This window comes from Oryx dammah, unplaced genomic scaffold (genome assembly GCF_014754425.2).
Source record: "Oryx dammah isolate SB20612 unplaced genomic scaffold, SCBI_Odam_1.1 HiC_scaffold_14, whole genome shotgun sequence".
Classification (NCBI taxonomy): Eukaryota; Metazoa; Chordata; class Mammalia; order Artiodactyla; family Bovidae; genus Oryx; species Oryx dammah.
The window spans coordinates 16,190,109-16,215,402 of record NW_024070198.1 but is presented as its reverse complement, the minus strand read 5'-3'; the positions used below and the strand labels follow the sequence as shown (position 1 = coordinate 16,215,402).

General features: G+C 46.8%; 1 protein-coding gene across 43 annotated transcripts in view; it reads left to right on the top strand.

Annotated features, from left to right (window-relative positions):
• Positions 1-25,294, top strand: part of SORBS1 (sorbin and SH3 domain containing 1) — a 232,866-nt gene that overhangs the window by 142,559 nt on the left and 65,013 nt on the right. For 18 of the 43 annotated variants that reach the window (XM_040254588.1, XM_040254576.1, XM_040254608.1 and 15 more), the window contains 6 exons: positions 3,525-3,669; positions 7,587-7,616; positions 14,044-14,216; positions 15,811-15,874; positions 17,687-17,761; positions 18,081-18,143. In XM_040254588.1, coding sequence (XP_040110522.1) covers positions 3,525-3,669; positions 7,587-7,616; positions 14,044-14,216; positions 15,811-15,874; positions 17,687-17,761; positions 18,081-18,143 — 550 coding nt within the window. The remainder of the gene's footprint in view (positions 1-3,524; positions 3,670-7,586; positions 7,617-14,043; positions 14,217-15,810; positions 15,875-17,686; positions 17,762-18,080; positions 18,144-25,294) is intronic. The other 25 variants (XM_040254614.1, XM_040254594.1, XM_040254592.1 and 22 more) reach the window with 2 other exon arrangements.

The following is a 25,294-nucleotide window of genomic DNA, read 5'->3' as shown; positions in this document are numbered from 1 at the left end:
CAGCAATGGCAGAGACTGGGTTTTACAAAAGGAGTTTAATTGAGTACGTCGAGAGACAAGCCTGGTACAAGTGTTAGCACTGTTTCCTCAAAAGGAAGAACGTTGTTGAGGCCCCTGCATGGTGGCCACCAGGGAATTTTGAGGCAAAACAGTGCTCCAGCGGTCATGGGAAGTTAAGGGTCCTGACACTTCAGGTCCTGATCTGCAAGGGACACGTCCCATCATAGTGGGAAAGCCAAGAGCTTTAGAGGAAAGACTGAGTCAAAGGACTAAGTCTGTTCTCTCCTCAGGAGCCCTGGGAACCGAGAGGCTGAAAGAGCCTCAGTGTGAGTCATAAAATGGGGACGCATGATCTGCTGGGGCTGTGGGCGCAGTGGAACCAAGTACAGAGAAGTTTCTCTTTCAGGGCTCGGCACAGAGAGGGTGCTCAGCAAATGTCAGCTTTGGTGCTGAGGGCGTGCCCTAGCAAACGAGCCAGAGCCCCTCAAAAATAAGTATCTGGCTAGTTAACCATTCATCATTGAGTTCTGGTTGTGTTCTAGGTATTCTGCTAAATGCTGCAGGCACAACCGTGAATAGGATTTATCTGAGTGGTATGTAGGTGCTCAGGTATAGTGCCCATGGGGTCCTCTGGGTTTATACTCCTAGAGTTTCTGATTGAGTGGGTCTGGGGAAGGGCTGAGGACTGAAGCTTGGTAATAGGCATTGGGGGGAATTCTGATGCTGAGGATCTGTGGACCACATTTTAAGATGTAGTGACCTTGTGGGTCATGCAATTGGCTGATGTAACTAAATGTTCCTTAAAGAGGTGTGCCTACAAAACTGGCTCCAGTGGCTCATGAAACATCAGCCAGTTATGCAGAGAGCCGGGGGTAAACTTGTTTTTTTGGCTTGTAAGAGAAATTACAGTGAGCTATCAGGTAAAAAGCTGAGAAAGGCTACATCCCAGGCTTGGTCCTCTGCTCAGACCTCTAGATACAATGTGATGCAGTTAAATGGAAAATGTGAGTCACTCAGTCGTGTCCGACTCTGCGACACTATGGACTATAGCCTGCTGGGCTCCTCCATCCATGGAGTTTCCAGGCAAAAATTCTGGAGTGGGTAGCCATTCCCTTCTCCAGGGGATCTTCCCAACCCAAGGATCAAACCCGGGTCTCCCGAATTGCAGGCATTCTTTACCCTCTGAGCCACCAGGGAAACCCATTGGTTAGGTGAGGACCTGGCCAAATGTGGCCCAGGGGCTTAGATATTCTAGCTTCGAGCCTTGCCCCTCAGCTCTGTTGGAGAAAGGTGCTAGATTATTCACTGATGCACTTTCCTCACCCCAGCTCAACTTAGAGATGGATTGAGAAGCCACTCTTGTTTTGAAAAGTACAGGCAGGGAATGGTTCTTTGGAGCGGCATGTAAAGCCAGTCTTGTTTTTATGGCACTAGAGTTTCATCATGAGTAGCGCTGCTGTGTATTCTACACTTTGGGCTTCCCTGGTGGCTCAGCAGTAAAAGAATTTGTAACATAAGAGACATAGGAGATGTGGGTTTGGTCCCTGGGTTGGGAAGATGCCTTGCAGGAGGGCATGGCAACCCACTCCAGTGTTCTTGCCTGGAGAATCCCATGGACAGAGGAGCCTGGTGGGCTACAATCCGTAGGGTCACAAAGAGGTCACATGACTGCGGTGACAAAGGTGACTCTACCTTTGTCCTTTGCTTAGATCTACATTTTCATATTGAGTTTTTTTCAGGTGTGCCAGGAAAGATTGTTGGGCCAATATCTTGTTTCTCAAATTTGTCTGGTCAGCCTGGTATAGACTTCCCAGGTGGAGTTCCTTTGGCCTGATAACTTCTGGTTTGGCCTTGGGTACAGAGTAAGAGGTGAAAAAGGAAACTGGTCAGACTCCTGCATTGAGTGAGGATTATCAAGAGAACCAGGAGCTCCTGTGGATGGTGGGTGAACCGTGGGTTTATATCTGCTCCATTTGCAGTGATTGAAGAGTAAGAAGGAAGAAAATTTCATGTTAATCGATCCAAGTTCTTTTAGTCAATAGTCATTTTTGTGATGTTCCAGAAATAAGATTTATGCCAGAGTAAAATCTAGGAGATGCTTAATGTTGACGTGATCCACCCAGGCACTCACACTGTAAAGAGCTGTATGCCTGACTTTGTGTGTGTTTCTTGGGTGCTTTGTGGCAGAGTTTTGACACCACTATGTCATTTGTCTTTATTACATCACTTTGAAAGTAAATGAGGACAAGTGTAGGTGTTTTTGAGGCACTTTTGTCCAAGATCATATTTTGTCTCTTAAGTCTTGGGGAAAGGTTTTATTTGCTAAATTGAGCTGCCACTCATAACTAACAGCTGTTAGAACACTTTCAGAAAAGGTGGGCTGACCAAGCCGGTATTTCTAAGGAAGCCCCTACTGTGTGTCAGGAGCTGTCCTGGGTGCTGACACGCACATCCTCTCTTTTGATGGGCACGTGTTCCCTTGCTACAGAAGTTGTAGCTGGTAGACGTCTCCTGTCATTCCTGCGGCGTTTACTGAGCGCTGGGGTCTGCAGGTCATTGTCTGCAGGTGGAAGATAAGGAAGGAAGGCGGGGCCCCCGTCCCGCAGGTGCTTATAGAGTCCTTGGTCTCTGGTGGAGCATACTGATTGCTTTGAGCTACACTTTTATCTGGAAGGTAACTATCAGTCTTGTTCTTCAAACCTTTTATTCTGGCTTTAGGGTCTGTAAGCTTCAAAATAGAAACTTTGCAAAATTTATAGGAGTGATAGAGGAAACTACATATCCTTACTACATTTTGAGATCTTATTTTCATGTCTCTAAAAAGACCGATATGATTCCCATTATGCAGATTGTAATAGTAGTAGTAATAATTTTATTGGTACTTCTGGCAGACACCTCAGACTCTCAAAATCAGGATTTTCATAAATCTTCAGAGATCTTTGTGACTCAGCATTGGCGTGAAAAAATGCCACGGTAGGAATAGATAATGTCCTAGCAGTGAGTGCTGGTAGGGTTGTTCAGTGGTACAGATGAGAACAGCTTTCCAAGAGCTCCAATACTTAACTCTTCCCTGTTCTTATTAATACGTTGATGGCTTCTTGTCCTCACAGCGTCTCAGTGTTTCTTTACATAAGTACTAAACTTTCCTGATCCTCCCCCAATTAAACTGGCTCTCATTCTCAAATTGCATTGTGGATTGCATGAGTTTCGCATGTTATGCTACTTTGATTTGAATTTGCTTTTTCAGTAACCGGATTGAGCCACAGTTTTGACCAGATGAAAATAATGGATGATTGTTGCTGAGACTTCGAGTAACATTCACCTTCCTTCTCTCCCCTTACTAATCCCAACAAAAAGAATAAACATTCCACGTTAAACACCTAACTGGAACCAACATGTCTCACTGGTTACATTTCTTTTTATATTTAAGGTCCTTGTAAAGCTTGAAATCTCTTCTTTTTAGAAAGCCTTATCTCTCAGTTTCATGTAGTTGCACTGAGTGACAATGATTGCTTCCTTTTCAGGACTCGAGTCCTCTATTAAATGAAGTTTCTTCATCCCACGCTGGAACTGATTCCCAGACCTTTGCATCAGTTAGCAAGCCATCATCTGCCTACCCCTCCACGACAATTGTCAATCCCACTATTGTGCTCTTGCAACACAATCGAGGTAAGGGGTCTGTGAGGTGCACCCCACCCCCAGCTGGCCAGAATCAGCCTAGCTGTCCTGTGATGTCTGGGGCAAGGATTCTGCCATTCCACAGAATTTTTCACAAATCCCACTCTTCCCCCAAGGCCACCTGCCCCAGCTCACTTACTCCAACGACCCACAAAGTAGATCGCAACAGCAGACAGAGGCCCCCGTATGGGGATGAGGCCAGGTGTCTGAATAAGCAGGTGACGTGTGTCCCAAAGCCTGGGTATTCAGTTTTCCTCAGATGGGAGCTCCAAAAAGAGAGAAAAGACAGAAAGGACAATGTCTGCCCCTTAATTCCTCTCATGGGAATTCTAGTCAGAGCTTTGCTGGGAAAATCTTGGTGCCGTCATATCTCTTTTAAGTACCATTCTAAATCCTGAAGTTCTGTGACATGGAATTTCTAGAAAGCAAAATTTCAAACACCAAAATTAAAAATAAAAGAAAACCTACCAGATGGGAAATTTTCTAAAATAGAAACCGCTTTTGTATCTCTACAACAGAAGCTTTTGAACTTTGTCTTAGTGACTCATGGGCTCCATTCGCCAGAAGTCACAGCACTGGGCGCTCCCTCAGCAGTGCCCTCTGGGGACTTGGGCTTGGGGTGATTCTTTGCCCCTTATGCTATGTGGCCCCAGACAGCGCTGCTGAGGGCTTTCCTGTTTGTTTTCTAGTTTCTCTGACTGCTTCTGGTTGGTTCTTCCCCTTCTCTGAAGGGGTGTCTTAGGGGAAACAAAAGTGCTTTGAGGTAATCATTGTATATGTTGACCTTTCTGCTTTAAAATTCCAGAAGATGATTCTAAGTCCCAAGTTTTCCTTTTTGTAAAAGTTTAATTTAGTTATTTGGCTGCACTGGGTCTTGGTTGCAGCGTGCTGGGATCTATTTCCTTGACCAGGAAATAAACCTGGGCCCCCTGCACTGGGAACACAGAATTCTAGCCACTAGTTACCTAGGAAGTCCTGAAAGTTTTCATTTTTGAAATTCCATGCAGGAATGAACTTTCCCTTTACAAAAGTCCTTTTCACTGTAAAATGTAAAGTTTTAAAGCAGTTTCCTAATGTAAAAGGGGCTCTTGAGTCTGAATTTCAAAGCACAGTGGAGGTTTAATCATTTTATTCAGAGCTCTGCTCAGTACCGAATCTTCCTTGACTGCCTGCTCACCCACTTCATAGTTTTCCTCCCTGCCCCTCCCTCTCTGTGTTAACTTGGATGAAAATTGACTGGAGTCTATTTTTAATTGTTTTCCATATTAAATGGAGTTCTTCTGTTTCCTGTCTCTAATTTGAAAAGCAGATGAATGAAACATTTTCTCTTACTTTAAAATCTTCTCACTCAAATCTTAGTTATTTTAGTAATCCTGTTTTTTCATTTTGTGGGGCTCCACTATTAATTTTCGCCCATGAATCTGTGTCCTTCAAAAGATGAAGAATCCCAACCCCCACACTAAGCTACAGAAGAGCCCATTTTCCTTCCAGCAGTGGGATACCCCTTACTGGCAGTAGCTTTTTCTGCCCAGAAAGTGTCCGTTATGCAGGACAAAGTGAAATTTTGGTTCTCTATGAACTTATTTATGGCTCATCTTTTTAAACAAAAAACAAAAAAAACTCACTCAAAAAGAAGCAAGTTAGTTCCCAGAAGGAAAGGCATTTTCTCTAAAGACAAGATTTATTCCCAAGGCAACTTGGTTTTTGGGAAATGCCAAATGTAATGCCAGCTGCCTCTGATGACACCTAGTGAGACGTTTCTGGGCACAGTAGTGCCTGCAGTTCCTTTGTGTTTCTTCCCTGAACAAATGGAATCTTCTTGTTTACTCAGATGCCTTTGGTTCTTGCCTTTCTCTTTTGTCCCATGTCCTGCCTTGGGGCTTAAACATCAGAACCTTGCAGCCTGAATCACACGTCCTTCCGAAAAGGGTTCAAATACCTTCTTTGTTTGGAATTAAAAGGTAACTTCTCATAAAGAGTAAACCGTAACCTCCTTAAGGAGGCAAGAAGAGTGCAGGAGAATGGAAGCCCCTAGTGGGAGTCATCAGCTTGCTTTAGGTCAGGCGTTTTGGGCTTTGCTTTGGAATGTACCCGGCCTGGCAGCCCTGCTTTGCCTCATCAACAGAACCCGTGAAAGCAGTTTAACTATTGCAAAGTCTCCTGAGGGAATGATAACTCTGATCCAGTTCTAGAATTCTGGTGTGGTCATCGTAGAAAAGGCTCCCTTCGTGCCTGCCCTGGCTGCCCAGAGGCACAATGTGGCAGTAACCCTGGCTGCACCTCTGGCTCAGCTCTCAGGGTTCTGTAAATGTCGCCCCCATCACTCCCTCTGGAGTTTCCCATCCCACATGTGTCGGAGGGCAGATGGCTTACCATCAGTCTGGGGAGGAGAGTTTGAACTGGAAAACCCTCAGGACTGAGAGAGGGTCTGGGTACCTGGGAGGCTCTTGGTCAAGGTGCATATAGAATTCTGGGAGTTGGATTCAGAAGGTCTTTGGTGTGTGACGGGGGAGGGTTTGGGGAGAGGTTCTGCATATTTTAGCAAGCTTGCAAGACATATCCATGGACCACACTGGGGGACAGGAGCTTGGTGGTCCCAAATTTCTGAATCTCATGGTCACGTGAAACAGTCTGGGGACCACCCTAGGATTGCTCATTTCTAACTCTGCGCTAAATAACACTCCTGAAAAGCAGCCGCTGTGATCCACATTGCCCACATCTCCTCCTCGTAAAGAAAGGCTCTCCCACACCTCAGAGGCAGGACACCACGTCATCTCGGCAGTTGAGTAAACATCCTCTTGATTACTGGGGACGGCCTTGCCTGCAGCTTGGAGACCGGCATTCGGGAACCATAGATGGAGCACTTTAACAGACAAGGAAACTGAGGCTGAGGCATCACGTGATTGATCAATGCCATCTGACAGGTTGCCAGCAGAGCTGAGCTGGGGCTCTGCTGAGCTTCTGTGGTCCAGCCAGTGCGAACCTCATCCGTGTGCCTGACACGAACACGGCGACTTCCACCAGCCTCGAGCTCCCCTGCTGCTCTGTTTACTTCTTGCCACACTGGTTCTGGAAAGAGGGTGGGGACGCAGCCAAGGGGGATGATGACAGCACCCAGGGGCTGGCAAGTGTTCTATTTTTATACTTGTGGCTGCTTTATATTTAGCATCTGTAGAAGGTAAAGGTCATTTCTGTGCTTATCCCAAAGCACGTACACACCAAACTCACCAGAGGAGATGCTGGCTTCCCCTCTGTGAGGGTGCTGGGAGGATGGGAAAACCGATGGACCTCTGATGTTAAGAAATAGCTGGGCCTGGTGATTAGATAGTTGAAAAGAAACCTGTGAGACCCAGGTTCTAGACATGGCTCTGATTTTCAGCGTCATCTTGGGTAGTTTGTGCCTCTTGACTGAGGTCTCTCAGCCAGTGCTGATCTACCTGCTCGGATTATTGTGAAGATTAAAAGCCTTAACATGAGTGAAAGCTCTGGAAACAGTGTCTGGCGTATAGAGGCCCTCAGATGGCAGCTGCCATGGTTATGATTCCATTTCCTCAGAGGCACCAAGACTGGGATGCGTAAGGTCCTGCTCTCTTGAGACCAGGGGAGCTGAGGGTCTCCTTCAGTGATCAGATCAGCTTAATACAGGATGTAAACAACCCGAAAACAGTGACAGTTCTCTGAGTCCTGGTGGGGGAGGGACAGGAGACACTACACCCAGATGATGAAGCCACATTAATACCCCTGTATTCAGCTGGACTACACACCAGTTTAGCATCTAAGCTCAAAGGACAGTGAGACACAGATTTGGGGATCCTGACGAGTTGTGCCAGGACTTCTTGGTCTTACTGTGTCTGGGTAAATCTCACTTACACTGTGTATTTTTTTTTTTTTTTTTTTTTTTATCACAGAACAGCAGAAACGACTCAGTAGCCTTTCAGGTAGGTGAGAAGTATTTATTTACACATTGACACGTGTTCCTGCTAAAGCCATCTGCCCACCACCTGATGTGTGCAGTCAGTGAAGTCTCGCGAGCATCTCTGATGTGCTGGGAACTCAGCTTATTGCTGGCTGCAAGGGTGATCAAAACAGGCATAGTTGCTGCCTCCCTGGAACTTGCAGATTGGTAGCTGTACCCTAATGGTACAAACTGGTACATGTGTCCCGTGGGCCTGTGACAAGTACCTTGATGGGTAAGAACATTCTATTCTGAATGAAAGCAATAAGGAACTGTGCTTTAGATGGAGTGCTCCTGGCCAGTGTCATTGAAGAAGGCACCTTCCTATTGCTTCTGTCTGTCTTCTAGGATGTGACAGGTTTGCGACTGGGGAATGTGGGTAAGTCCTCTTCTTTTTGGCTGGCAACCCCAAGTGCTAGTAGGTGACCCTGGGATGATAGACCTAGGGGAGAGCCTCCAGACAAGCAGTGCCTGGAAGAGGGCAGAAGAGCACTGCCTCTTGAACTTGAGGGGGCATCAGACCCTCCTGGAGAGCTGGCCAAATCCCGGATTCCTGGGCCACCCCTGCAGAGATTGGGTGTCACGGGTATAGACGAGACGTTGCATTTCTCACCAACTCCCCAGTGGCTCTAGAGCTGCCCTCTGTACTGACTGCACCAGCGTTGCAAGTGTCTTCGAGGGTCAACAGTGGCAGGGAGTGACTGCAAGTATAATCATGTATCAGGGCTCACTCTGATGAGTGTGCAGAATTGGGACATGGTTGGGGTGGGGAGGGAACCCAGGAATGGGAATGTTTAGGCATTTCCTTCCGACTGTGCCTAGCCGGAATCCTGGTTCTCCCACTTACTGATGGTGTGACCTTAGGCAGGTTCCAGATGATCTAAACTATGAAATCAGTTTTTATCTGCTGAATAGGGAAAGCAGTAGTGCCCCTGGGTTCTGCTTGTCAACAGCTCAGCACTGGTGCTCGAAAGTGCTTGATAGACGCGAGTTACCGTTGTCAGTCGGTCAGTTCACTTGTTATTGTATTGAGCGCCTCGGCGTCAGGCACCAAGCCAGGATCTGGGGCTATATCAGGGAACTGTGCTTCCCTGGAGCAGCGTATGGGGTGGGATCATGGCTTGTAACCTTGGTCATAGACTCATTTGGAGGCTCTAAACAAGGTAGTAGATTCAGTCTCAAGGGAAAACCACGTGTATGCAAACACATGACATGTGGTGGATTTGTAGATGCTCATGAACTCAGGGCTTGAGGACCCTGATCTGGTGGATAACAGAAGCACTGTTTTCTTGAGCAGCTGCTCCGTGAGTTCTGGGTCCCTTCCTCCCACTGCAGTCCTTGTGATTCGTGGAGAGCCCAGTGGAGAAGATACAGAGTTCTCACACCCTCTCCACTTTATCGGTACTTGGCTACAGGGTTAGGACAAGCTGTGGCTGAGCTCAGGTGCCCTTTGTGGCCCCTCCAGGAGCTGCCTTGCTCCAGCCCACTTCATTCCCTGGCTCCAGCCCAGGGGGCTGAGGATAGGGTGGCTCTGAAAAGCAGCTCCTATGGGCGCCTTCCTGCCTTTGGGAGTCTGAAAGGGCCCTTCAACACAAGTTAGGGACACAGAATTTGGTCCTTATTCTTCCTTCTTTTATAGTAGCTGTTTGCCCCTGGGGAAGTGACTTTACCTCTCTGAACCAGTTTTCTCAGATGGGAAATAGGCTTGGTAATCCTTGCTCCTGCCTCAGAGAGGCACTGTCGGGATCCTGTGGGGCTTCCCAAGTGGCTCAGTGGTAGAGAATCCACCTGCCAGTTCAGGAGACGTGGGTTTGATCGCTGGGTCAGGAAGATCGCCTGAGGAAGGAGATGGCAGCCACTCCAGTATTCTTGCCTGGAGAACTCTGTGGACAGAGGAGCCTGGCGGGCTATACTCCACAGTGTCACAAAGAGTCAGACACAACTGAGTGACTCAACAGCAACAATAAGGGCTCCTGTGTGATAGGAGGGGAGGCATGGGCTTTGCACCCCGGAAGGTGCTTTGTGAATATCACAGCTTCTCTTTAATGCTGGCAGACTCAGGCCTCTTCCTCTGCTCTAAAATAAGCCCAGCGCTTCCATCCTTTAGTTTTGGGACAGATCCACCAATCGTGTTTGATAGAGTGGGACATGACGTAGGTACTCACTAAAAGTAGTTTTGTTTAAGAAGAAAAAGCACTGTTTTGTTCAGAAGCTCCTCCAGGAGAGAGGGCTGGTGGGGCTGGTGCTCTGGAGTAAGGAGAGTGGGGCTTTGCCCCTCGCCTCAGTGGTGATGGGCCCCGAAAGGCCCACCAGCCTCCCTCTCATAACAGATTTTGTACTGAACCTCTAAGGGGGTTCATGTTCAATGAGATTCATCCTGGAATGAGACCTGGGATTTGGCCTCATGAAGTTCTTGTCCACTGTAGAAAGACCAGAAAACGAAGGCTGGGACAAAGGGGCCAGCATAGGGTACAGAGAGATCCCCCTCCCTTCCCCGAGGAAAGTGCAAATGTGGCTGTGTTCCTCAGTCACTTTGGGTGTGAAGAACAGAAATGCTTTTCCACTTCTCACAGACACAGATGCCCTGTCCAGCTTGCCAGCAGCATCCTTTATTTAGTGGCCCTTTCCAGGACATGCCTTTGAAAGCACAGTATAAACCTAGAAGGAAGTGCTCCAGGATGTCATGTGTTTGCCTAGTGAGAAAAAGCAGCAAGACTTCACTGTAACCCATAAGATGTCAGAGGGTGGCCCTGTTACCTCCGTGGTACAGTGAAGTGCCACCTTGGATTTCCACTGTATAAAGAAACATTTCTTTAGAGGCTGCAGTTCAGCCCTCTGTGTATTGAAACCCAGTCAATCACGAGTCACATGATCACAGGCTTCTAAAATAAAATCATTCAGAGCTAATTTTTATAGATCAAAAGGATGCTGGCAGCTTGGGAGCAAATCCATGGACTGTCAGCCTGAGTTTTGCAATTAAGTGATTGTTGCTCAAACCACCTGCCCTAACAATTTCTTAAAGAGTCACTCTGGGTCTGGAAATGCTGAGATTGGCATATCTATGATCTTTCGCTGAAAAGATGACAGTAGAGGGTGCAGACTGTGAGCGTCTCTAAGCCTGAAATCAGCCTCATCTGTGTTGCCTGATCACACTTAGACAAAGCTTTTCCAGAGAGGGGAGGAGAGTGTTCAGCAGAGCCATGTTAAGGGTGAACTCTGGTAAGTCAATATCCACACACCCTGACATCCCCCCACCATCCCAGGCCTCCTGCCAAATCCTTGAGACCTCCTATTAGAATTTCCTGGGAGCCTGAGAACTCATCCCATAAAACCAGTCTGATCTTAGCATCCTTTAAAGCATAAGGTGATGATGTCAGAGATACAACAAACTGGTGAATAAAACAAGAAAGAAGCAGACTCAGAGAAGTAGAGAACCCACTAGTGGTGACCTGGGAGAAGAAGAGCAAGTGGGAGATACAAACTGCCGGGTGTAAGATAGGCTCCAAGGAGGGATCGCACCATATTTTGTAGTAACTAAAAATGGGGGGCACGGCAACGCACTCCAGTATTCCTGCCTAGAGAATCTCATGGACAGATGAGCCTGGCGAGTTATAGTCCAAGGGTTGCAAAGAGTCGGACACAACTGAAGTGACTCAGCACACATAAATGGAGTATAACCTTTGAAAATTGTATAAAAAATTTAAAAAATCAGTGCTATGAGAAATCATTTTAATGAATGAAAATCCCTATATTAAAAAAAAAAAAAAAGATGATGGGGTTTTCTGAAGCACTTGCAAAGCTGTCTCACACAGAGCATTTAGAAATTTCTCTGCGGCCCCAGAATGAGTATTTGTTTCCGAAGCTTGTTGGAGACTGGGCAGATCCTGACACACTCCTTCCTTGCATGCTCCTACTTCCTGCCCACTTCCTGCTCACGGATTCCTCCCTTTCCCTGCCACCTGGCATCCCCCTCACTCCTCCTGAAATCTGCTCCAGAGTGATCCTGTGACTCTTCTTTTGCCTAAGGTAATGCTGCCGCCTCAGCTTTATTTTTCTTTCTTCCTCTGACGCATTTAACATCCCACTTCTTGGAACTCTGTCTTCTCTGGTTTCGGTGACACTTGCTTGTTCCTCTCTGGTTTCATCTCCTATCCCTCCAGTGACTCCTGCAAGCTTCTGGGATGCCTTGTTTTTGCTTTTCATCCTGTAACCATGACATTCCTCAGTATGTGACTTTGGCCCTTGACTCTGCTCTTATCTCCTCTGCTGACCTCACCCGTCTACCTTCAGCCATCACTTTTCGTGCTGATGGCTCCATAATCACCATCTGCTGGGACCTCTTCCTGGGCTTTGCTCTGATGCTTCTTCAGGGTCTCCATGGCATTTCTACTCTGTCGAAGGAGTGGAGGTAGCTGTTTCCCTGCCTTCTCCAGCCCATTTCCCTCTCCCAACTTCTCTGTTTAGATCAGGTCAGTCTCTCAAGTGCAAAACCTGGGTCCCCTCTTTGAGCAAGGCCAGACGGGATGTGGCTCAGAGAGGAAGGCAGGTGGACATGAGGCCAAATCCCAGCTTGACCATGTGCTGCCATGTGACTTCAGGAAGGCAACTTGACTTTTCTGTGCTTGGTTCCCCTTACCTATAGATGGAGGGATGATGGTAGCTTCTTCCACACAGGGTTATTGGAAGGATGAGATGAGAATATGAACTTGAAGAGCTTAACACGATGCCTGGCACAGGATAAGCTCAGAGGAGGAGTTCAGGGGCCCCTGGCATTTGCTTATGCTGTTCCCTCTGCTGGGAGCGCTGTTCCCTCTGCTGGGAGCACTGTTCCCCTCCTGTATCTGTCTGACTGAGCCCTCCTCTGAGAGGTGGCCCTGAACCCCAGTTCCTTGGCTGACCTGGGTGCAGACTCCTCTGTCAGCCCTGGTCGCCTCTGTTCTCATTGCTGGCTGTCCTGCTCTTTCTGCCACTAGACCATGAGCTCCTTGAAGGCCAGGCTAGGAAAGGCACACCCCCTGTGAATGCGTAGCATCCACAGTGCATGTGAGCACATAGCACCTGGCAGGTGCTTACTTAGTAAATGCCCTCTGTAAATAAATAACGTGCCTTGGAATAACAGAGTACACTAAGTTTATAATCTATAGACCACACGTGCTGTTTATTAGCTCTCTGCAACTTCTGCTCCTGAATTGAATTAAATAAACCTTAATGTCCTTTTAGCAGTTTACTGTTTTCTGAGCACTTGGTATACGCTGTCTTATTAGGGCCTTCCCACGTGGATGTGAGCTGGCCAGTTGAAGTGTTATCCCCATATCTGAATGGGAAAACAGAGGAACAGAAAAGTTAAGTGACTTCCCCTAGGTGAAACAAGAACTTCCAAGTAGTGTTTGGCCACCCTCTTGTGGGTTTACCTGTTCCCTGACTTCCTAGAAGAATCAGAACTGCCTGTATTTCTAGAGCACCAGGAACAAACCTCTGTAGGGCACTTACCACACTGTCTACATATTTTTTTAAAAGGGTCAAATGGGTGAAAAATGGTATGGAGATTTCTTGGAAAAGCTAAACAATAGATCTACCCCATGACCCAGAAATTCCATTCTTGGGTATATGGCTGAAGGAAAAAAAAAACAATTCAAAAAGATACTTGGACCTCAGCGTTTATAGCAGCGTTATTTACAGTTGCCAAGGTGTGGAAGCAGTGTGAGTGTCCATCAGCAGATGAATGGATAAAGGAGATATGTGGTGTGTGCATGTGGTGGAATACTACTCAGCCAGAAAAAGTGAAAATTTGCAGTAACGTTCGTGGAGTCGGACGGCGCTGTGCTAAGTGAAATAAGTCAGAGAAAGGCAAATGCTGATGATATCACTTACATGTGGACTCTAAAAAATAAAACAAACTAGTGAAAAAAACAGAGCAAACAGATGTAGAGAATAAGCTACTGGTTACCAGTGTGGGGAGGGGCAGAATTTAAGGGTAGGGGGAAAAAGAGTTATGGGATTATATGAAATCATGTGTGTGAAACTTTAAAAATTTGTAAAACACTGCAGAATTTAAAGAATCTTTCATTCAATAAATAAAGAATAAATACCAAAAAAAAGGGGGGGGGGGAGCCAGATGGTAAGCATGTTAGGCTTCGCAGGCCGTATGGTTTCTGTCGCAGCTACTCTGATCTGCCGTTGTAGCTCCACAGCAGCCATAAATAATGTATTGGCTCAGGCTGTGGCTGTGTTCTAATAAAGCTTTATTTACAGAAGCCAGGGGCTGGGCCCTGGTGTGCTGGTGTGCTCAAAGCACAGCTCCTTCCAGTTGCAAATTGGCAAACGCACTCTCCCCCAGCTGGATTGTTTGGGGGGAATTTGCTTTGGTGCTACCACAAGAGCTTCAGTTAATGGTTGCTTTTCTTTTCTAGATCCTGTCTCGGAAAGAAGAGTGGGAGAGCAGGACTCGGCACCAGCTCAGGAAAAACCCACCTCCCCTGGCAGGGCAGCTGAGAGGAAGGTGAAGGATGACAGCCGGCGGGTGGCCAAGAGCACTCAGGACCTAAGCGATGTTTGCATGGATGAAGTGGGCATCCCACTCCGGGTACGAGTGTGGACCTGGAAGTCCTTCCTAGGCTTTGCCCTAAGCCGGTAACAGGTGTACACCCCTGAGTCCATGTGAAATCCCTCTGTGGGTGGCAGAGACCCCAAAAGGAGGATCCTCACCACTGTCCCCTCTCCAAGCCCACGGAGGCCTGTGGAGACTCTAAGAGCTTGGTGACAGCTTTTCTCAAGGCATATGTTAGCTGTTACTGAATCCAGGAGAACAGGCTTTTGTGGTCCAATGAATATGGGGAGAAGCTGGTGGAACAATGGCAGAGCAGTTTCTACGCAATAGAACAGAAAGGCTATTTGTTTGTTGAGAGGCTGCAGGCACATGCATGTTCCAAGAGGAGAAGGTTGTGGGCCCTTTTTCCTGTCCCCTTTATCATCATCCTGTGGTCCAAGCTTAGAGAACCATGGGCAGGGTGTGAGGCTTAGTGTCCCGCTGCAGCAGGTTCAGGAAGAAGTTCCCTTCGTGGAGAGGTGGGAGATAACCTCGTCATCCGGGAAAGTAGGAAACTCTTGAGTGACTCACAGGGTGCATTCCCCTTGCAGGGCCTCGGACAGGGTGGGTCTCTTAGCAGCCCTGCCCCAGCCCTCCCCTCCCTGCAGACCCACCAGCCTCCTGCAGGCCTGCGCTCCCAGGGATGCCTCACTTTTGAAGCTGGACTGGGGTGAATCCCATCCCTCTCCATGTGCCAGGACCAGACCACTGCCTGGAGTGTGTTTCTCTGTGATTTCCATTGAGCAAAGGACAGGTTTTTGTGTCCCTTGGGGGGAGGCTGATAGAAACAGCAGTGGACTAAGCCTCAAAAGAACCGTTATATGGGACTTCCCTGGTGTTCCAGTGGTTAAAACTCACTACTTCCAATACAGGGGGCACAGGTTCAATCCCTAGTTGAGAAATGAAAGATTCCACATGCCATGCACCACAGGGCGGGGGGAAAATGTTATGTGTTCCTAAGAAATAATAATAATAAGTGGTAGGAAGACTTGTTACTAAAAATGATTGCATCTTCCACTTCCAAATGCACTGTCTCATTTAAGCATGATTCACCATACAAGGTAGATACTAATATCATTCCCATTTTATAGATAAGGAAATGGGAACTAAGGAAGGATGACTTGCCCCGATTGCACAACTGAGCAGACCCTTCCTTCTAACCCTTGTGTTGGGCAGCCTTCCCGCTGACCAACTCACCTGCTCTGTGACCTCAGGCAATCACTTTGACTTTCTTTATCACGTTTTCTCATCTGTTAGTGGAAGTGAAGGTATTTGATCTAACCACCTATCTGTCTCTTTCCTTGTTTTATTTTTATCTTAAAAAACTATCCAGCTTTGTGGTTAGGATGGAAATTCTCCAGCATTGGATGATGTAAGGGATTAGGTCTTGATTTATGCATTCTATACCTGGCCCTATGGAGGTGCCTTGAATACACTTCTCCAGAAAGGTTTAAATGAGAGATCACAAAGATGTATAGACTTACGTGCATTTTGACTTGAGACGTTGTCATTTTGCATTTTGCTTCTATATCCCGAAAGTTCTGAAATGTGCTGAGATTCTCATTTTATTTTACTCTTTGTTTTTCTCCAGAACACCGAGAGATCAAAAGACTGGTACAAGACCATGTTTAAACAGATCCACAAACTAAACAGAGGTACTGATTTTCATTTGTAGAAACTGTGCTGTGCCTATATGTTGACCATTGCAGTAAGGACCTAAACTCACTTGGCTGGCAGACTGGGCCCTGTGGCTTGACCTCATTAGGCCCTGACCTGCCTGAACCCAGCCCTGCACCTTCAGAACAGAGGGGGCAGAAGAACTTGTGTGCCTGCCTCATGTGTGGGAGGAGCTGAGGGCAGCTCCCAGGTCCTCCCTCCCAGATGTTGGGGACGCAGCAGGCCGAGCTCAGCATCCTGCCTGTGCTCTTCAGCGTTTGCCTGCCTGGGCTGCAAGCAGCTTCAACTCCCACCCGCTTCTGGCTTTAGGTGAACCTCCCAGTGTCAGCCCATGACTGCCTTGTAGGCAGAGCGAGCTGAAAAGGCATGAACTGGGAGTCAAAAATGTTCTCATCTGGGTTTAGTTCCCCAAGTACTCAGGTGACCTTGGACCAATCGTGTTCCCCTCTCTGTGTGTTGACCCCTTTGCTGCCTCCCTCTGAGGGAAGCTGCAAGGTCCGAATGAGAGCAGATTCTGCCTTGTGAAGTAGGATGCATGGTGCACCTGTATGGTGGTGTTAAGATGAAAAATCAGCTTCCTCGGCTGGGAGCCAGCACTTGGCAGGTAGCCCCAAGAGACAGTCAAGAGCTGACACTACAAAACTGCTTACGCTGGGGGAGTAGTGCTTCCTAATCAGGGGCCTGCTGGGCTGCCAGCAGGGGACCCAGCATGGTGGGAGAACCCCAGGTCAACGCTCCCACACAGCTCCCATCCTCTTATGCGCCGGTCAGCTGCTGGGCAGGGATGCAGCTGTGCCATGGGAAGGGTACCACTGCTCCGGTGGGCAGAGCATCCTGTCCTTCCCTGTGGCCAAATCCAGTCTGGCCGCCTGGCACAGATGACACATGAAGGCAGAAGAGAAGCCTCTGGCCAGAGTCTGGTCAGCCTGTGCTGCAGACAATTGGTCTCTCTGGTTAACTGTGGATGCCAGCTCCTACAGTGTTCAGAATGAAACTGGTGGTGCCCCTCTTCAAACTGTTTTGTAGATATTGAGATGCTCAGTATTTAGTGTTTCTGAGCCAAGAGTAAATTCATTCTTTTTTGAGGCAGATGAGCTCAGTCATGGTGGAGATGCTACATGCTGGCTCTCAGATGATGCCCATTCTGCTGGTCACTTGTAGAAGCCAACGTCCATTTCCTCCAGCACCCTGTGTCTCTCTCACATTTAGACCCAGCTTTGGTGACCCAAATACTGAGACACAGGTGCCTATGTGAAAAATGCATTTCTGCTCCTCTGGCAGCACTGGTCTTCTCATATTTTATAGCTTTTAACTCACCCTAAATTACAGATTCTGAGCAAAACTACCTGCCCTGGGCAGAGAGGTGTTTGAAACATTAAGAATCCACTTATTTGCCCCGATTCTAATATCTATGGCACAAGCTTTGATTTTTTTTAAACAAAAATCATTTGATGATAGTGTTTTCTTTACACACTGTTTATTAGCATATTTCATTTTTTTGCCTATAAAAAGGGAAAGTTTGAAGTTTTGTACTGAATGCCTCTTCCTTTTTGGAGCCTGTATATATTCTTTGTCTAAGAAGAGAAGTGATGTTGTGTCTTTAAAGGTGTCTCAGTAATTCAGGCAAAAGGACTGGATTTTTAAAAGCAGTTTGAGTTTCTTCCATCACTGGTGAAGCTTAGTATGTTCCAGAATTCAAGGAGCCTGAATTGTGTGTGGATTTCTGTTTGTTCATTCTCTCCATTTGTGTCTTCCTCTATTCTCTCTCCCAAACCCTCTCCTCTCCCTAGACACTCCTGAAGAAAACCCTTATTTCCCTACGTACAAATTCCCTGAACTTCCTGAAATCCAGCAAAATTCTGAAGGTACCATGAACTTAGAGAGTGTATCTAGCCTTAAATTAATTCTTATAGTTCCATTTTGGGAATAAGATTTGGCTTTTAGATTTTGTTTTTCGTAGTCATTTTTGGTTGGCAGAAATTTTATTTCACTCATTTGCATGATTTGCCATATAAAAATAACCAAATCCTTTCTAATTCATTAATCTCTTTTCAAGTGTGATGCCGTGTGCTTTAATAACACTAGAATAGGTAACCGGTCATTTGAAAGAGTCAATTGGAGATTTGTCACTTCCTCCACTGGGTGGTGGATAGTTTCAAAATCCACTGCTTTTCTCTGCTACAGAGGACAATCCTTACACTCCTACCTACCAGTTTCCTGCATCTACTCCTAGTCCTAAATCCGAAGGTAATTAAAGGAAAATCACGTGCCTCTCTTTGTAGCAGTGCTATTACTTTCTTTTTCACCTTGGGGTTCTTGCTGGGGGCTGAGAGCTGTCTCCCCATCGTTTGCTTCCCTGTAACCATGTGTTTTGTGGTGTTCTCAAGTCCTCACTAACTGTGTGACTGGAGTCTGTCCAGATGGTATTTTAATCCTGTTCCCTTGAAGTGGCCATGATTAATGGGGTAACCAATGTGGCTTTGTTGTAATGCTTTGAACATTAGGGCTCTGGGAAAAGCTGGCTGTGCCCAGCTACCCAGGGCTTTGTATTCGGGGTGGTCACGTGGTGCTGGTGGCTGGGCAGTGACTCAGGGAAGCTGAGTCATTAGGGTTCATGGGCAGGAGTTGGACGAGCCAGCATCAGCAAGAGAAACATCACCGGGTTCCCATAAGTGCAGCTCACTCTCCACTGGGCCCCTCTTGTCCTCAGTGTATCTCCAGGTATATTTCCTTGGTAGGGAATTCCCCAAGAGGTATCCAGGTATGGAATTCAGTCACGGTGGGAGATATCATCTCTTGAAAAATAGTAAGGTTTTGGCCGAGCTAGAAACCTTTTAATGAAAGAGCTGGCTAGGAATTTGGACCTGCTAGGGGAGAATGGCTACACTTATATCTAGAAAATATTCTTTTCTGGAGTATGTAGTCTAAGTGTCAAAGAAGGTTCTGAAAGGTGAGTGAAGGGCAACATTCTGAGAATTATTCTGGTCTCAAGGATTGTCTGCTCTTCAGATGAGTGACCCAGAAAAGGGGGAGTGGGTGGGGTAGGCAGGAGGAACTTTGACGGTATTGTCTTCTAGGATAAGATGTTGAATGCTCTGAGCTTCATCCAATCAAGTAGTTATTGAGCACTTGTGTGTGCCAGACACTGTCCTGGGAATTGAGGATTAGTGCTATGAATAAGATATGTCATCTGTCCTCCAAAGTTCACATCAGGCAGGGAATTAGACAAGGCTGCTCATGGTACTAGGTCCAGCGTAGTGGCAGTTGCAAGAGCACGTGTCCAGAAGGCCACAGAAAACCTTGCGGGCACACAGTAGGTCCTGAGTACCTGCCTGAAGAATGTTGGTGAGTGAAGGCTTTGGACCACAGAATCTGAGTTCTTTCCTAAGGATGAAGCCCAGTGCCGCCCCCTCCTCAGTTCATCTCTGTTCTAATTAGCTCAGCATGTCACTCTGCTCGACCCTTCTCATCTTTGGTGAAGTCGTCTGTTCGATCATTCACCAAACTTTTATTGATCACTTAATGCACGTGAGAAGATGTGCTGAGCTGTATTAGATACAATTTTAGTTAAAATATTATATTCCATTTTCGGTCTCCCTGAGGTGTGCGCATCAGTGGTTTCCAACACTTTCACGCCTGGGGCCTATTTTGAACAAAAAGAAAAGTCTGCCAAAGGAATCAATACTTAAAAAATTGAAAGCTGATGATTTCATTTTAATCAGTGACCTCCTTATTTTCAGCAAGAGTCTCTAGTGTGGGATAACCTAGTCTTTTGCTTTGGGGTGCTGATTCTAGCAAAAACATTGCTTCAGAAACAGTGGGCTGAACAGGATGAGTGGAAAATTTTTTAGGATACTTTTAATTAACTGCAGTTTTTGATTTGTGCTTTTTTGGACATGAGCACCCAGCCCTCTCATAAGACAGGATTCCTTTCTAGGGAAGATGACCAGCACACAGCATGCCTGAAGGTACAGAATCCCATAGACATGGGCAGGGGAAGGCCACCTGGAGGAGACCTGTGGAGAAAAACAGTGACTCCCGTTGGCCTGGAAGAATGCCTTAGCTTGTCGCAGGCAGTGCCAGCAGTGTCCAGGCAGCCTGGCTGTTGAGCTGCAGGTAGGGTTTTGCCTTCTAGCCTCACACCAGAGCTGCCATGTCATCAACTGCCACACCTAGCAACCCTGGCTGACAATGATGTCTCTTTGGTGGCTCACGTCAAGTCGGGTACAAGAGAGAGTGGCGCTTATTTTACCATGAGGTATAAACAGGGATGACATGATAACTTTTCACTTATAATTTATGAAGCAGACCTTACTAGCTTTTATTTTCAAAGACCCACAAGGAAGAAATCATCTTAAAGAATAAAGAGGAAAAAATTAGATTGGATATAAAAGATTCATAATAACCAAGATGATTAGATTTTAACACAAGTTTCTCAGAAGTCTTCTTGCCTGGAGATTTTTTTAGAAAACAGGGTTGGTTGTGTCTTGCCCCAGGTCTTGCCTGGAAGACAAAGCCAGACTTAGATCACAGATGTATTCAATTAGATGAAGGCTTTTTACAAACGAGTGCATTGTTTGAGCTATCCCACTGAAAAGCACTGTTATTTTCATTTTAATTTTTTGTTAAGTAATGAGAGAGCTTCTGGTTTGCGGTTTTGATATCTGTGAGTTTCGGCAGGTCCTCATCAGCCCTGTCCTTAGTACCTCTCCTGCTCTGTGTGGCCAGTCAGTGACCCTGGGATCTGCACACCCTTCTTAATATGGGAAAGATTTATACCTTTCTAAGAAGAGTCTCAAAGACAGATTAGCACCTAACTGAGGTGGCGCTAGTGGTAAAGAACCTGCCTGCCAAAGCTGAGACATGAGAGGCGCAGGTTTGATCCCTGGGTCGGCAAGATACCCTGGAGAAGGGAATGGCAACCCACTCCAGTATTCTCGCCTGGAGAAGCCAATGATAGAGGAGCGTGGTGGGCTACGGTCCATGGGGTCACAAAGAGTCAACACGATTGAAGCGACTTAGCACAGCACAGTGCCTAACCAAGGCAGGCTCTACCTGTGGATTTTAATGAACATTGAAATTGAAAATTGCTCAGTCATGTCCAATTCTTTGTGACCTCACGGACTATCCAGTCCATGGAATTCTCCAGGCCAGAATACTGGAATGGGTAGCCTTTCCCTTCTCCAGGGGCTCTTCCCAACCCAGGGCTCCTGCTTTGCAGGCAGATTCTTTACCAGCTGAGCCACAAGGGCAGCCTTTTTAAATAAACATTTAAAAAATAGATTTACTGAGAAATGTGAGCTGTCATTCTGAGTCTGTCCCCTGAGGGAAGAAGACTGTTGCTGCTTTTTTTGTTTTGTTTGAATGCAGAATTTGAAACTAGAATTATTTGCAATAAACCTATCAAAACCTAGCCTAAGGGCTACTGCTTTTTTTTTTCTCTAAATTCTAGTTGATTATACAGTATAAAAGACATTTCTAAGTGTCTCAAAGCTGATTCTCCAAAATAGTAAAGGACTATGTGAAAGTTTATGTCAAGCTTAGCCACCTCATCCTTCCCTCAAGCTAGAGTGAAAAAGTAAACTTCTGGCTGGACTTTTCAGAAGATAAGTAGAATCATCATGTCTTAATCAATGAGATTTAAAATGTACTTTTAAAAAGCCATAAATCCCACCAAGGAGCAGTCACTTGTAATCATTTTCTAATCTTTCAGACCACTTTATGGGAAAGGAGCAATGTTACATTCTTTATTTCAAGGGGGTAGCTGGGAGGGATTGAGGCTGGGAAATTTGGGAAGAGTAGAATGAATTCAGGAGACTTATTTCTTATAATTTCTCTATAATACCCTGGTCCTTAGAAAGCTTACAAAAATAAAAATAATTTACCAGAAATCCTTTGGGAATAACCCTGAAGGCAGGCTAATAAGCAAATGAGTTTTACTTCCCTTTTCTTTTAAACCTGCACCTGACCCACTCTCCCCTGCCTAGGAGCTACTTGCCTATGAATTACCTACCATCCAGCCTCTCCCTTAAGGGGCTTCCCAGGTGGCTCAATAGTAGAGAATCTGCCTACCAGTGTCCGAGATGCGAAAGACCTGGATTCAGTCCCTGGGTAGGGAAGTTCCCTGGAGAAGGAAATGGCAGCCCACTCCAGTATTCTTGCCTGGAGAGTCCCATGGACAGAGGAGCCTGGTGGGCTCCAGTCCATGCGGTCACAAAGAGAGTCCATGGGGTCACAGAGTCGGAGGATACGACTGAGCATGCAGCATACTCTCTCTTAAAGGCACACGTCCTTTCCTAGCATCTGAGATGCTACTAGGTCTTTTGATTGTGAGAGCAGAGAGAGGGAGTGTTGACAGAGACCAGAGCCAGCACTACCTACCCTTGCACCCAGACCACAGAGGGTCTGCTAGACTGAGTCTTTGGACATCCTGCCCACATTTTCCTTCTGAAGCGGAAGCCACAGGAACATGCTGTAGAGAAACCACTTCAGAAGGCCCGCCACTGCCTCCGCCCCGCCCCACCATTGCTGTTTAGGAAACAGCAGTGTGGTGGCCAGCACCTCTGCGTCTCACATTCATAATCCTGTTAATAATAATAATAGCACAACCACCGCAGTAACTGCTGCCACTGCCATTTATTGAGCCCTTCCCTGGCTCACACTGTAAAAGACTCTGCCTGCACTGCACTGTGGGAGACCTGGGTTCCATCCTTGGGTCGGGAAGATCCCTCGGAGAAGGCAGTGGCAACCCACTCTAGTATTCTTGCCTGGAGAATCCCCATGGACAAAGGAGCCTGGCAGGCTCCAGTCCTTGGGGTCGCAAAGAGTTGGACATGACTGAGCAGCTAACACTTCCGTTTTCACTTACTCAATACAAGGCTGCATGCTGGCTGCATCACAGTTGTTATCTCATACTCATCCTCCCAGCAGCTCTGTGAGGGAAGTCCTCATTTTTGTGAGGGCGTGAGGCTCAGAAAGGTTAAGTAATTTGTGAAAGATCTCACAGCAAGTGGCAAAGTGAGGAATTCAACCCAGGTCTCTGGGGCCCCCCAGACATGGGTGTTTATTTACTCTGTGGATTCCTTTCCCTTTCCTGTTGCACTCTGTGTTCTTGGCTGTCCCCTTCACCAGGACTCTCTGATGCCTAACTCAAGGCATCCAACTGGCCTGCTTCTTAGTCAGTCATGCTCCACTTGGCTGAGCCAGCAGCTCCAGGGGTGGTGTCTGGGAATATGAGGTTAGGAGAGCTCCCCAAGTGATTTGGCACGTGGTCAGGACTGAGAACCACTGCAATGGAGGAGGACCCCTCCCCCTTTTCCGCCCGCTACAAAAGGAAGCAGATACTTGCCAGTGCAGTTTGGGGGATTTGAATACAGAATGAGAGTGGGGAATACAGATGGAAAAGAACTAGCCTGTCTGCTCTGAACGTAGCCAGATGATGTTGGCTTTCTTGACATGCTTCATGTCAAGAAGATGGGAGATATTTTCAAATGATGCCTCCAGATCAGCAAAACCAAGTAACTGAAATGTTAGCATGTGGTCCATGGCCAGTGAGAACCCGTCTGATCGTGTCAGCGTAAGGGCTGCCATACCAGCCAAGGGTGAAGTCCCAGAGACCAGCGTTTTCCCCTTGCTTGTGGATGCGTCTTCAGGCTGGCAGGCTGATGGTGGTCACTACCATCTCCTGGTGAAGTGACTCCAGACCCCACTTCAAGGCATCCTCAGGTTGTGGGGACGTATCACGTCACAGTCATCCATCTCACTGACCTTTTCCTCATTCCTAGATGAGGATGCATTCAGGCAAGGATTTAGGAGGCTTATTATCTTAGGCATATCTATATCTGAGTTAAAATAATCCTCCACTGGCCTTTCAGGATTTCTTAGGATAGCCTTATTTTGCTTGAGTTCTAGCAAATGGTTCTGTTGTGAGGCTGGCTGGCCAGGATCCTCTGCCCAAGCTCCAGCGAGTACTGCCCAGAGGCGGAGCTGAGTGCTCGCAGCAGTCACCTTTGGCCCCCTAACTAGAGCTGCCCAGAAGGCCTCCACTGAGTTAAGTGCAGAAGTCTGACCTGTGAGATAGCGGAGCGAGGTAACCGTTAGTCCCTTTCCATCTTCAAGGGAGGAAGGAACGCCATAAGAGATGAGGCCGGTGAGTCATCTTCTAGCCCTCTGGCCTTCCCAGACTCCTGTTCTGTCTGCTCCTGTCCTGTTCCACCTCATTTTCTTTACTCCTTCACATTCAATTTTTTTTTTTCCCCTAAGTTTGTCTTCTGTAGCTACTCTGCATCCTATATTGATCTTTTTTCATTATTTAAAATTTGACTGTGTCTAACCAGAACTTGGGTCTTCTCAGATGGTGCTAGTGGTAAAGAACTTGCCTGCCGATGCAGGAAATGTAAGAGACCCGGCTTTGATTCCTGGTCAGGAAGATCCTCTGGAGGAGGACATGGCAACCCACTCCAGTATTCTTAACCCGGAGAACCTCATGGACAGAGGAGCCTGGTGGGCTACAATCTATAAGGTCGCAAAGAGTCAGACACAACTGAAATCACTTAGCACATTCACATGCACTCAGAGCATAGACAGCTTTGGGGCTCTTTCCCAAGCCCCCTGGACTCTTCCTGACCATCCTGCCCCACTCCTCCTTTTTCTTATTCTTCCTCCCCAGTCCCACCCAGACTGTATACCTGCTGTATATGCTTTTCTTTGACCATTTTGTTTGTCGGGTGGGTGCATTGTGTCTATCTTGACTCCTTTCTCCTTCCTTTTAAGTGTGTGGGGTAAAGCAGGAAAAAGAATTAACTTGAGCTGTGGGAAAAGATTGAGTTAAAAATGAACCACTGATATTGGAAAAATAATTTTAAGTTTAAAGCCTAAAAAATGCATAAAATTGAAATTTAATTGATATAGGCAAGCGATTATGCAAATAGTGCTTTTTGCCCATCATCTCATTTTGGTCAATTACATACTTTTTAAAATAGAACAACCAGCATTTTCTCCAGTGTCTTTAAGATTATTATAAATTCTTAAAAATATAGAGGAAATCTTTTTTAGTCTATTTAAAGTACTGTGGTTGAAAAGGCAGTTATGTGCCTCCTGGCAGTTTTAGGAGAGTAGCTATCCCCAAAGGGAGCCTCCAAGGACAACTGCCAAAGCCCAGAGGGAAACCACTGATGTGTAAACATCTTAGCCCAGCAGGGGTCTTCAGGGCCCTGGAGTGAGTTGTTCACACCCAGTAAATACTGCTTAGCGGTAGAGTTTTCTGCAAGTCACTGGCACAGGAAGTTCTGGTGTTGCTGCCAAGATTTGATGCTTGCTGCTTGGGGCTCTAGGGGACACAGCATGTGGCCCCACCACTAGCAGGAATCACAAGATCCAGCTCCGCTGAGCCCACGGGG